Genomic DNA, 13261 nt, shown 5'->3' on the forward strand with positions numbered 1-13261 from the left:
TGTTGTCCTAATAAAACACTTGGGAGGGAAGGTGGCATGGTGTAGCCCAGGGGTGTCAAACATGCGGCCCGAGGGCTAGATCAGGCCCCCCCCCGGAGGGCTTCTATCAGGCCCACAGTGGAACTGGCTGTCTTCTGCTTCTCCTTCCAGTTCTGCTGCTGCATCATTGTACATTTGCAGCTTACAGATACACACCTGAACAGCATACTCAAGATTGCAACAGCACAGACATTTTGATGCAATAATTCAGAGCAAGAGGTGTCAGTTATCAGACACTGTTAAATATAAAAATATTAAAGGTAAAGGAAAGGTTCCCTTGCTCGAAAGCCAGTCAAATTCCACTCTAGGGTTGCGGTGCTCATCTCCGTTTCAAAGCTGAAAAGCCAGCGCTGTCCGAAGATGTTTCCGTGGTCATGTGGCCGGCATGACTAAACACCAAGGCACATGGAACGCTGTTACCTTCCCACCGAAGTGGTACCTATTTATCTACTTGCCATTTCTTGCTTTTGAACTGCTAGGTTGGCAGGAGCTGGAACTAGAGACAAGAGCTCACTCCGTCATGCAGCACACTCGGGTCTCAAACTGCTGAACTACCGACCTTCCACAGCCTGCAGTTCAGCGTCTTAACCACTTGAGCCACCGCAGCTCAAGAAATTGCAAGAGTGCTAATGTTTTAAGCATGTTTTTATTTTAAGTTAAAAAAAAAACCCTTTGGCATTACATTTTATGACACACGTGGACCGGCCCAACAAGGTCTAATTTATGTCAGATCCGGCCCTCATAAAATATGAGTTTGATACCCCTGCTCTAACCCTTTAAAGGAGCAGCTGCTTTTTGGAGGTGAAGGCCTGGGAACTTCTCTGTTCACCACTGTAGCTGTCATAACAAATGAGCACTCATAACAAATGAGTTCGACACCCCAGGTGTAGCCCAATCTTGTCAGATCTTGGTTGCTAAGCAGGGTCAGTATTTGGAAGGGAGACCACCAAGGAAGACTCTGGAGAGGAAGGCAACGGCCAACCAGCTCTGCTTCTCGCTTGCCTTGAAAGCCCCTTGCCGGGGTCGCCATAAGTTGTCTGTGACTTGACGGCACTTTACAGACACAATAAAACGGCCATTATTTAACAATATTTGACCAGTTAATTGAGTCTTTTTGACTGCTCTAGTGCCCTTCCCCACAAGGATTGCACACACAGAGCAAATAAACTAGATTAGCTAGGGTTGCCAGGTTCCCCCTGGTCACCGGCAGGGGATGGAAGAGGTACAGTTGCCAGATCCAGGTTGGGAGACTCTTGGAGTATCGGAGATAGAGCCTGGGGAGGACAAGGGACCTCAGTGGGGTGCAACACCATAGAGTCCACCCTCCAGAGCATCCATTTTCTCTGGTGGAACTGATCTCTGCAGTCTGGAGATAAGGTGTAATTCCGGGGGATCCCCAGGTCCCACCTCGACGCTGGCATCCCTAGGAAGGATTTTATTAAAACTATATTACTGTATTTTTACATACTGAAGAGCTATTGTGGTGTAGTAGCTGCAGTAACTGCCTACAAACTGGGAGAGACAGGTTTTCATGGGGAACTCTGTGCAATCTGGAGATCAATCATAATTCCAGGAGAATTCCAGGCCACACCTTCAGGTCGGCAATCAGGACCACCCCATTCCCTTTACTGAATTTACACACTACAAGAAAAGAGAAGGTATCCCCCCATACATCACATTTAATGTGGGTACAGGCTTTTAAGGGTCAACCAATACATTCTGAGGCTAAGTGATCATGAGAATGCACCCTCCTTATCAGGAAGATAAAGATGCAACACAAGCCAATGATGTGGTTGGTTGGTGAAACCAGCAAATTTCCAGACAGTCTAAAAGCACAGAATTTAAAATATATATATATACTTTTCTTAGGATGTCCGAGAGACTGACTCCAAGAAGTGTCTACAAACTTGGCTGTTGAGTTTAGAAATAACATAATCTGTTAGCAAGGAGTTTGTTTAAAGTTTTCACCTCAAGGTAAAGTTTCGCACCTTGTACTCCTGAGCAGCTTCTTCAGCACGTACCACCGCATCAGAGGTATGGGTCTTGGATGCCCGGCAGGTCTCACAGATAGGGGCTCTCTCCTGGGTGCAGAACCAGATAAGCCGCTCTCCATGTTCCTCGCAGAGCCCCTTCTTCTTCTTCTCCTCCTCCTCCTCCTCCCTCTCTCTTTCTCTCTCTCTCTCTGACTTGTTTTGATCCTTCGAGGGAGGTGGCTTCTTGGCCAGGGCTTCCTTCTTCACGTTTGCAAAGCAGAAGCGGCATAATTTCAGGCCATCAACAATCACAGCATTCTTGAAGGGCCCCCGGCAGAGGACACAGACCCCAGACTTCCAGGGTTTTGTTCTAGGGGCTGGTTTTGAAGAAGCAGAAGCCATGGCTCCCGCAGGAAGCAAAGCACGCTTAGGTTTCACTTTCCTGCTTTCTCCAGTCCTTTTAAAACACTACAATAAAAGGCGCAGCTACTGGGAAGGTGCCAGGGAATAAACACCGTCAGGGAGGGGAAGATCAATCTGATCTCATTCGCAATATTGAACTAATATTCTGCTAGAGGAGTTGGATAACACTGGCAAAGTCCATGGTTCGTTCAGTGTGGCATTAAGACAGTTAACAGGACCCAAACAAATTTCTCTGTGCTTTTTTAAAGAAGAAAAAGGGGAAAACTTACTTCAGTAAATTCCAGCAGCAAAGAATGGTGGTGGAAACTCCTGTCAAGTTGCAGCCAATTATAGCAATCCCATAGGGCTTTCAAGGCAAGAAACAAACACAGGGTGGGTCACCAATGCTCCCTCTAAGCTGTCGAGTCTTCTACTTGGTGAGCTACTGGCATTAAAGTTGTGAGTGAGCAATTTGGCTACTGCATAAATTAGTTTGCTCTGCAGCCATCCTTCCTGAGCGAAGACAAAAAATGTGTGAGTTGGAGGCTAAAAAACTGTGAGCAGGCTCACACTAACTCAGCTTAGAGGGAACACTGGATTGCCTGCCTCTGCATAGCAACCCTGGACTTCCTTGGTGGTCTCCCATCCAAGTACTAACCAGGCCAACCCTGCTTAGTTTCTGAGATCTGATGAGGCTGGATTAGCCTGGCCCATCCATCCAGGTTGGGGAATCATGTAGAAGGGGATATGAAAGACATCTGCCTGAAAACATTTTAGAGCTGCTGCCAGACTGAGTAGACAATACTGACCTTGATGGACTGATGTTCTGATTCAGTATAAGGCGGCTTCAGGTGTGTACTTCAAAAAAAACCCCGGCTTCATTTTAGATGTCAAAGCAGGGCAAAACCTCCATGTGGAGCCAGCCAAGTTCCTTGTAACCCAGCTCTTTTCTCCTGCAACCCCACATCCCCAACTTCGTATTCTTATGATCCAGCAAACCTGGAAGTATGTGTTTACCAGCATAACATGTGATTCTACTCTGAGACCTGAAATTGCTAGTCAGAGCACACACCCCTGCCAGCCTCCTGGTGGAACTTGGGGATCCCCCCAGAATTACAGCATTGTACCTCACTAAGGTCAGGAGGCTGAAGTCGGTTGCTTATTCAGAGTTCCTTATTCATTCCTTATTCGTGAAATCACCCAGAAACACTGAGGAGAGTTGGAAAACTCTGAACCCCAACATAAAGTCTGGATCACCACATATAATATACCCCCATGTTCAGGGGACTCTCCCCTTCAAGAAGATATATCCTGTTTCCTGGTCCAAAGCACGGTTCCTGTGCAGTGCCCCTAGGACACAGGCAGACACTGGGGCCGTGCTGCACGCCCACAAAATCTTTTGACCACCCCCAAATGACACATCACCACACTCTGGAGACTGTCCCCTGCAAGGAGACATACAGCACTGCCTGGTCCAAACACTGGTTTTGGCACTACAAGCTTCTATTTGGAGTACCTCCAAGAGCCCTCGATTTCTAAGGAGATTTGAATAAAGAACTGGTTGCCCTTTACAACCCAAAATAAGGTTTGGACCCCCACACTTCATACACCCTCATGTTCAGCGGACTCTCTCCTTTGAGGGGACATGTGCTGTTTCCTGGTCCAAAGTGCGGTTCTTGTGCCAACTGCTCCAAAGTGCCATGCCCCCAGGACAATCACACAGGCAGACACTAGGGCCAAGCTGCACCTCAAAATAATCGTTGGACCACCCCAAAGGACACATCCCCACACTCTAGAGATTGTGCCCTGCAAGGTAGCATAGAGTGATGCCCAGTCCAAACACTGGTTCTGATGCCAAGAGCTTTAATTTGGAGTGCTTCTCCGAGGCCTGTATTTCGAAGGAGATTTGAATAAGGAAATGCCCCCTGCACCAAAAATAAGGTTTGGAACCCCACACTTCATACACCCTCATGTCCAGGGCAATCACACAGGCTGCACCCACAAAACAATCTTTGGGCAACCCCCAAAGGACACATCCCCACGCTCTGGAGACTGTGCCCTGCAAGGTGGCATAGAGGGATGCCCGGTCCAAACACTGGTTCTGATGCCAAGAGCTTTAATTTGGAGTGCTTCTCCGAGGCCTGTATTTCGAAGGAGATTTGAATAAGGAAATGCCCCCTGCACCAAAAATAAGGTTTGGAACCCCACACTTCATACACCCTCATTCCAGCGGACTCTCCCCTTCGAGGGGACATATGCTGTGTCCTGGTCCAAAGTGCGGTTCTTGTGCCAGCTGCTCCAAAGTGCCGTGCCCCCAGGACAATCACACAGGCAGACACTGGGGCCAGGCTGCACCCACAAAACAATATTTGGACCACCCGAAATGACAGATTCCCAGACTGCAAGGAGCCTCCTTCTTAGGCAGAAATCTTCGTGTCCTGCAAGGTGGCATAGAGTGATGCCTGGTCCAAACACTGGTTCTGATGCCAAGAGCTTTAATTCGGAGGCCTGTTTTTCGAAGGAGATTTGAATAAGGAAGTGCCCTCTGCACCAAAAATATGCTCTGGAGACTGTGTCCTGCAAGGTGACACAGGGGCCAGGGTACACCCCTAAAACAATCCTTACAACACCCCAAATAACACATCTCCACCAGTGTTCCCTCTAACCTGAATTAGTGTGAGCCAGCTCACATATTTTTGTCTTAGCTCAGGAAGGATGGCTCCAGACATTTCTGTCTCAGCTCAGGAAGGATGGCCCCAGAGCAAACTACATTATGAAGCAGCCAAATCACTCACTCACTTTAATGTTAGTAGCTCACAAATTAGAATTTTTGCTGACAAGATACTACAGCTTAGAGGGAGCCCACACTCTGGGGACTGTCCCCAGCAAGGAGACATACAGCATAGCCTGGGCCAAGCACTGGTTCTGGTGCCACAAGCTTTGTGTGTGTGTGTGGGGGGGGGTGCCTCCAAGAGACCTGTATAAGTACCTTGGAATAAGGAACTACTCCCAGTGAGGTTCCAGTTGGACAATCACACAGGCAGACTTTAGGATTAAGGTCATTCACTTGCTGAATGAGAATTAACACTCCTCAGAGAAGCTGCAATTACTGATAACAAACTGAGTTTGCTGAACTTGAATTCATTCCCAAGTTCACAATGATGCATCCATCAGGGCTTGATGGATTCTTATCTCACCATAGATGCTAATGTTCCACACCCATGTTCCAATCAAGCTACTTAGAAAGTCCATTGTACCTTTGCATTCTGACTTATTTCCTCTAAACAGTCCCTGCATCCTTTTATTTGGATATAACAACTCAAAGATTCTCCCCCCCCCCAAAGGTGCAAGGATTGTTTTAGGGGTGAACCCTGGCCCCTGTGTCTTCCTGTGTGATGTCCTGGGGGCACTTCACTTTGGAGTGGCTGGCACAGGAACCGCTCTTTGGACCAGGAAACAGCACATGTCCCCTGGAAGAGGAGGGTCCCACGAACTTGGGGGTGTATGGCATGTGGTGTTCCAGCCCTCATTTTGGGGTGCAAAGGGCAACCAGTTCCTTATTTAAATCGCCTTTGAAAAAGAGGCCTCTTGGAGGCACGCCAAATAGAAACTTGTGGTGCCAGAACCAGTGTTTGGACTGGGCAGTGCTGCATGTCACCTTGGAGGGCACAGTCTCTAGATCGTGGGGATGTGTCATTTGGGGGTGGTCCAAAGATAGTTTTGTGGGTGCAGCCCAGCCCCAGTGTCTGCCTGCATGATTGTCCTGGGGGCATGGCACTTTGGAGAAGCTGGCACAAGAACCGCACTTTGGGCACTTCCTTATTCAAACCTCCTTTGAAATACAGGCCTTGGGGAGAGCCCTCTGAATAGGAGCTCCGTGCTTTGGATCAGGAAACAGGATATATCTTCTTGAAGGAGAGAGTACCCTGAACCTGGGGGTATATCATATGTGGTGATCCAGACCTTATTTTGGGAACTCCGAATAAGGAACCAACGTCAGCCTCCTACTAAGGTCCCTGTCCTCCTCAGGCTCACCCACAAATCTCCAGGAGTTTCCCAACCTGGATAGGGCAACCCTACCCCCCCATCCCCCACCGGTGGCTGGGGGGGGCTGGCACCCCTACCCTTGGATGAGTTATTTATTTCTTTAGAAAAAATGTATGCCCCCTCTCCAGAGAACCTGCCTGAGGGGGCTTATAAATTATAACATAATAAAAATATAAAATCCTCCACCTTCCAAAACATAGATCGAGGCAGCTTAAAATGAGTAATAATTTTCAGACTAAAAGCATACGACAGTGTTAAAAGATTAACTTCTTAATCAGAAGCCCAAATAGAACTCTCCTAAGAATCTAAAATGAGGCTACACTGAGGTTAACGTACTTTTGTGTGACCCAACCCACAACATTTTACCTTACTGGTTGTAATGTTGTAAAGTTGCCGCGAGACCCTTCGGGTGAGCGGCGACTATAAAATCAAAATAAAGAGATAACATTATTAGTTATGTGTGACTGATGATATGAAACTACTGACTACATCTGATGAAGTGGGGTTTTAGTCCACAAAACCTTATGCTAGAAGAAAATAGTGTTTACAAGGTGCCAGAGGACTCCTGACAGGGTTGCCAGTCTCCAGGTGGTAGTTGGAGGTCCCCTGAGATTACAACTGATCTCCAGGCAACAGAACCACTGGAGAAAAGGGCTGCTTCGGAGGGTGGACTCCCTGGCGCTAAGGTCCCTCCCTGCCCAAATCCTGCATTTCTCAGGCTCCACTCCCACCCCCAAATCTCCAGGTATTTCCCAGCCCAGAGCCGGCAACCCAACCCAGAATGGCACAGTACCCATTCTGGTTAACTAACACCAGAGGTGTGGGCTGTGGGGACAGAGTTCTGATCATTTTTATGAGAGCAGCTTATGTATTAGCTGCTCGCCTCTTGCGTTGAAGTAGGGTTACCAGTTCTGGGGTGTGAAATGCCTGAAGATTTGGGGGTGGAATCTGGGGAGGGAGGTTTGGGGAGGGAAGGGACCTCAGAGGGGTAATAATGCCATGGAGTCCACCTCGCAAAGCAGCCATTTTCTTCAGGGGAGCTGATCTCTGTTGCCTGGGAATCAGTTTGAAACTCCCAGGAGATCTCCCGGCTGCGGGTTGGCAAACCTATGTGGAAGGTAAAGGCAGAATCTGGTGACAAAAGCAGGCAACCCTCTGCCTAAAATGTAGAGGCCTCTTTCCGTGATAGGCCAGAAGCTTAAAGGCTGCGGAAGCTCGGTGGAGGCAAATGCATCCGGATTAAAGCAGACGCGGGCTCAGCTGGAGCCAGATGAATCCGAAGCAAGGGGTTTTCTCCCCCTCCTCCCCCTTCCCAGCAAAGGGAGAAGCCGCCGCCAGAGCCAGACCGTAGTCAGCTGCTTAACACATAGGAAGGAAGTGAAGAGGGTCACGGGGCTGCGGAGGGGTGCCGGGTGCCCTCTGGCGGCCATGGAGAAGAGGAAGGGGGGTGGGAAGCAAGCCTGCCTGTCAGACGGTTGCCGCCACCTGCTGGTGGTGAAGGGAATGAATTACAAATATGACGTGGCCCCTTGGCGAGGCTGCGGGCAATCCGAACTTTTGTTTCATCGTTGTTTTTTTGTTTTTTATTAAATGCATGTCAGAAGGTTGTTTTAACGTTGTCGATTGTGTGCTGCCAAGGGTTCCGTAAGCTAGGTGGAAACAGAGGGCACAGCTATTCGCTTGCAAGTGACATCCCAGCTTTCTGAAATCCCCTGCCTTGTTTACCAGTTTTCTGAGATGCCACTGCCTTCCTCTTAATACAGTTTTTGGGAAAGGCAGCACACAGACGACTTTCTCCCTTTAGGACATCGTCGCCTGTACATTAGCAAAGAGGAGGCCCAAAGGACAGCCACCTCCTAGAGCTGCCTGCCACCTCTGGGTTGGGAAATGCCTGGAGATTTTGGGGGTGAAGCCTGAGAGGAGGGTGGGGTTTGCGGAGGACAGGGACCTCAGCAGGGTGCAGTGCCATACATATAATGCCATACAGGCCACCCTCCAAAGCAGCCCTTTTCTCCAGGGGAAATGATCTTGATTGTCTGGAGATGAACGGTAATAGTGGGAGATCTCCAGGTACCACCTGGATCTTGGCAACCCTCCCACCTATTCCTTACAATTTCCCTTCTGGAACAAAAAGTACCCAGGGCATAAAACAACCCCACAAAAATCAACTGGATTCGAAATTGGGGTGTTTTTTTGTTTGTAGTCACAACTTGTGACTCCAAAGGATAAGTTGGATAGTTTAATAAATGAAATTTGGTCCCAAGCAGTGGTATGTGTGTGCCTGAAGGCTCAAGATGGACCCCACTGGCTTAGGGAATCCTCCAGGGAACATTTTTTGTTATTGTTGGGGGTGAGGGGGGGAGGTAGGGTTGCCTTGCCAGCTCCTGGTGGGGAAATAACCTGGAGATTTGGGAGGGGGTGGAGCCTATGGACATTGGCTTTGGGGAGGGGAGGGAATTTAGCAAGCATGTAGTGCCAACCTAGCAGTTCGAAAGCAAGAAATTGCAAGTAGATAAATAGGTACCACTTCGGTGGGAAGGTAACAGCGTTCCGTGCGCCTTGGTGTTTAGTCATGCTGGCCACATGACCACGGAAATGTCTTCGGACAGTGCTGGCTCTTCGGCTTTGAAACGGAGATGAGCACTGCAACCCTAGAGTCGAACTCGACTGGCTTTCGAGCAAGGGAACCTTTACCTTTACCGTTAGCGCCATAGAGAGTCCACCCCCCAAAGCAGCCATTTTCCCCAGGGGAAGTCATCAATGTCGTCTGGGAAACAGTTGTGATTCCAGGAGATCCCCAGGTACCACCTGGAAGCTGGCAACTCCTGACGGTGGGGTGGATTTCCGAATATGTTCCTCCTTCCCAGGATTCCTTGCCAGCCCCCAGCATGTAATGATATATATACATTTATATAGTGAAGGAAGGCCTGGCGGGAGCTGGTCCATGGGGTCGCGAAGAGTCGGACTAGACTGTGCGACTGAACAACAAATTAAAATCCATATAGTAAGAATAGACAGGAGGAGAGGGCTCTAGCCCTCTGGTGCAGCAAGTGATGGAAAACTTCAGAGTGGGGCCATTTCCAGCAGTGAGTCTCTTGCTTCTCTGGGTGAGCACTCTGTAATTGTTTGTATCATTTCTACCTTGTTTTCTCCCCAAAGGAGACCCGAAGCAGCTTACATCGTTCTCCTCTTTTCCATTTTGTCCTCACAACAACCCTGTAAGGTAGGCTAGGCTGAGAGATCATGACTGGCCCAAGGTCGCCCAGCAGGCTTCCATGGCAAAATGGAGATTCAAACCTGGTTCTCCTCGATCCTGATTTGACACTCTGATCACTATATCACACTGGGTGTCTCTTCAGGAATGCTGGCTTGTTTCTGGGCAGAGGCTCTCTGCTTTCTAACACCCAAAATCCAACAGGTGTAACTTTCCTTAAGAAGGGAAATGGTGTGATGGGAGGCTGCACTGCTGAATTTCTGCTCAATGGAGAGCTGTTAGAAGCCTTTGTCAAGAAGAATAAAGACATCAGCCCAAACTTTTGTTTTCAAACAGTCCTAGTCAAATAATGGCCGGAGGGTATTTGGTACAGCCACCTTGGTGGAACTGAGCGTGTCTGGATCTGGTCAGTGTCTAGATAGAATACCACCCAGGAACCCTTGTATACTGCTTCAAGTTCCATACTTGAAGAAAGAAAGAAATAACAGTAATAATAAAATCCTGGAGTAGCGACATATGGAAACGATTGTGGTCTCCGCTGGCAGGCTGGGCCACTGCTAGATGATGCAGCATCCCTGAGAATTTCCAGGGAAAGCCACAGCTATTCGACCAACAACTAGAGGTACCACAGTCTGCAAATGTGCAGAGAATTATAGAAAATATGACTGTGAAAGAAAACACAAAAAACAATTCAAAAGTCTGTCTTAAACAAAGTGTAATTATTACCTACTTATTTCAAAATAAATGCAATTTGTTGTTGTTGTTGTTCAGTCGCACAGTCGAGTCCGACTCTTCGCGACCCCATGGACCAGATCACGCCAGGCCTTCCTGTCTTCCACCGTCCTCTGAAGTTTGCTCAATTTCATGTTCGTTGCATCTATGACACTGTCTAACCATCTCATCCTTTGCCGTCCCCGTCTTCTTTGACCTTCAATCTTTCCCAGCAAGAAATGCAATTATTTCTTAACAAAACTATTCATCTAATACAAAACATATTCCAAAGAATCGCAATCAAGCAGCAAAGGAGCAGTCATCCAAATCATGAGTTTACAAAAAGTAAACCAATTACTCGCAAGTAGATGGCAAGAAAATAATCAACCTGTTCAAATTCTGCAAGGGTTATGAGATACTCAAATAGGTCTGCTTCCAGGCCAGAGTGTGAGATCCAAAGTCCAAAGTATGAAATCTAACAGTGAGATTTCTGGATTCAATTTTACTCATTTTGAATAAACAAATATCTTCTTCAGTGATTTCATGAAGTTTAAGCAGTAAGGAGCAATGGGGTATAACCCCAGGGTGGCGTATTAACTCCATTCATAGAAAGACGCACAGTAACACACAATACTAAAGGGTTATGAGATACTCAAATAGGTCTGCTCCCAGGCCAGAGTGTGAGAACCAAAGTCCAAAGTATGAAATCTAACAGTGAGATTTCTGGATTCAATTTTACTCATTTTGAATAAACAAATATCTTCTTCAGTGATTTCATGAAGTTTAAGCAGTAAGGAGCAATGGGGTATAACCCCAGGGTGGCGTATTAACTCCATTCATAGAAAGACGCACAGTAACACACAATACTAAGGCACCAATCCAATTTCTTACAGAGACCAATGGTTCAAAAGATTTATAAACTTCAGAAATTTCTTGAACCGTTGGTCTCTGTAAGACCTATTTGAGTATCTCATAACCCCTGCAGAATTTGAACATTTTGAGAACATTTTGATTGTTTTCTTGCGCCTACTTGTGAGTAATTGGTTTGTTTTTTGTAAACTCATGATTTGGATGATTCTTACTTTGCTGCTTGATTGCAGTTATTTGGAATATGCTTTGTATTAGATTAATGGTTTCGTTAAGAAATAATCACATTTATGTTGAAATAAGTAGGTAACAATTACACTTAGTTTAAGACAAACTTTTAAATAGTTTTTTGTGTTTTCTTTCACAGTCATATTTTCTATAATTCGCTGTAGCTATTTGACCGCCAGACCAGAATTCTCTTGCTTTAAAAAATGTTGCAGGGCCCAATCCTGCTCAGGACTGCTGCACAGGGATGAGGAGGAGGTCCCTCCCCCAATTATTAGCTAAAATTTGGCTTTTGTTGATCATCACGGTATCTCAAACACGTTTGCAACTGATGGGTCATTAGTAATGCCAGCACTAATCTATTACTTATTTGAGGATATCCATGGCCCTTTAAATATAAAGCAGTGCGTCACCTATACAGTCAGCTTCTCCCCCTCCCCACAAATGATGCCAAGTAGCAGCCGGCTTAAGGCAATCCCGTATGGTTTTCAAGGCAAGAGAGGTTTAGAGGTGTTTTGCCATTGCCTGCCTCTGCGTAGTGACCCTGGACTTCCTTGGTGGCCTCTCATCCAGATACTGATCTGGGCCGACCCTGCTTAGCCTCTGAGACCTGATGAGATCAGGATAGCCTGGGCTGTCTAGGTCAGGGCAGTTAACTTTTTGTATATTCTATTTTTAGAACTTAGAACTTACTCAACTTTTAGAATATATATTCCCCACCCCCAAATCTCCAGGGCTTTCCCAACCTCGATCTGGCAACTCTAAGGGGGAAGTGTAGTTGGGACATCTGTTGTGATTTCAGGAGATCTCCAGCCCCCGCCCAGAGGTTGGCAACCCTCGAAGAGAAGGAAGCAGGAAAGGGGGAGGGACTAAGGAGGCTATCAGGAAAGGGAAAGGGGGGGGGGGAAAGGGGATGCCTCCCGCAAGTCCTTGCGAGTTCCCACTTGTTCAGTGCAAGTAGCCTGCTTGAGGAAATCCATACAGCTACCTCAGCCCTCTGGACACAGCTCTGCAAAAGAACATGTCCTTTTCTTCCATGCAAGAAGGCTCAATTCTTGGCATCGCCAAGTTAAGATGGTCGCAGTAGTGTGGGTGGGAAAGACATCTGAGATCAGTCAGTTTGGGTAGCATTGCCAGGGCAGGACCATTGGTCTGACTCTGGATCAGGGGGTGCTCTTTAGCGAGTGACTCCCCACAGTGCCCCCCACAATGGAGGAGGGAGAGAAAAACAGCAGGCTGCCATGGTTCACACCCGTCCTGTCTGGGTCTTGGACCACCTGCTTGTAGCAACAGTCACTTGTGCTCACTCTGTCCAGGGCTTGATCCACCAACTCAGCAGCAGCTACTTGCACCCACTCTGTTAGAGGACCGGGGAATCAGCTTCTGACAATGGCTCCCACCTGTCTCACATGCTCAGCTCTGGCAAGAAAGGCTGTGTGTGGGGTGTGTGTGTGTGCAGTGATTTTGTGGTCCAATCCTGGACTTTTGGCCTGGCCTCCAGAATCACTTAAACCGCTCCTGCTCAAGATCAAGCAGCTTCATGTGCTGAAATATGTTTTGCAGGGAGGAAGCAAAAACACACACAAAAAACCCCTTGCTGGCATTGAGAAAAATGAGCCCCAGTTGTGAGCTGGTCCCTTAGGTTTTCAGATACCTTCGCAAACACATCCACAGCCTGGACAGTGTTCTGGGCAGCCGGCCCACAGATCCGACTTCCGCAGCCAACATTCCTCTGCTGCTCAGTGCTGCGCAGAATTTGATTTGGCTGCTTGCAGGCTGCCAT

The 13261-nt window shown here is 47.7% G+C and overlaps 1 protein-coding gene across 1 annotated transcript in view; it reads right to left on the bottom strand.

Moving 5' to 3' along the window:
* The window catches only part of LOC107112494 (E3 ubiquitin-protein ligase TRIM39-like), a 25383-nt gene extending 12122 nt beyond the window's left edge, over positions 1–13261 (bottom strand). Inside the window, exons 1-2 of the mRNA XM_015413672.1 lie at positions 13133–13261; positions 2028–2186 (exon numbers count right to left, since the gene is read on the bottom strand). Coding sequence (XP_015269158.1) covers positions 2028–2186; positions 13133–13261 — 288 coding nt within the window. The remainder of the gene's footprint in view (positions 1–2027; positions 2187–13132) is intronic.

This window comes from Gekko japonicus, unplaced genomic scaffold, assembly GCF_001447785.1.
Source record: "Gekko japonicus isolate JY-2015 unplaced genomic scaffold, Gekko_japonicus_V1.1 scaffold204, whole genome shotgun sequence".
In the NCBI taxonomy this organism is placed as follows: domain Eukaryota; kingdom Metazoa; phylum Chordata; class Lepidosauria; order Squamata; family Gekkonidae; genus Gekko; species Gekko japonicus.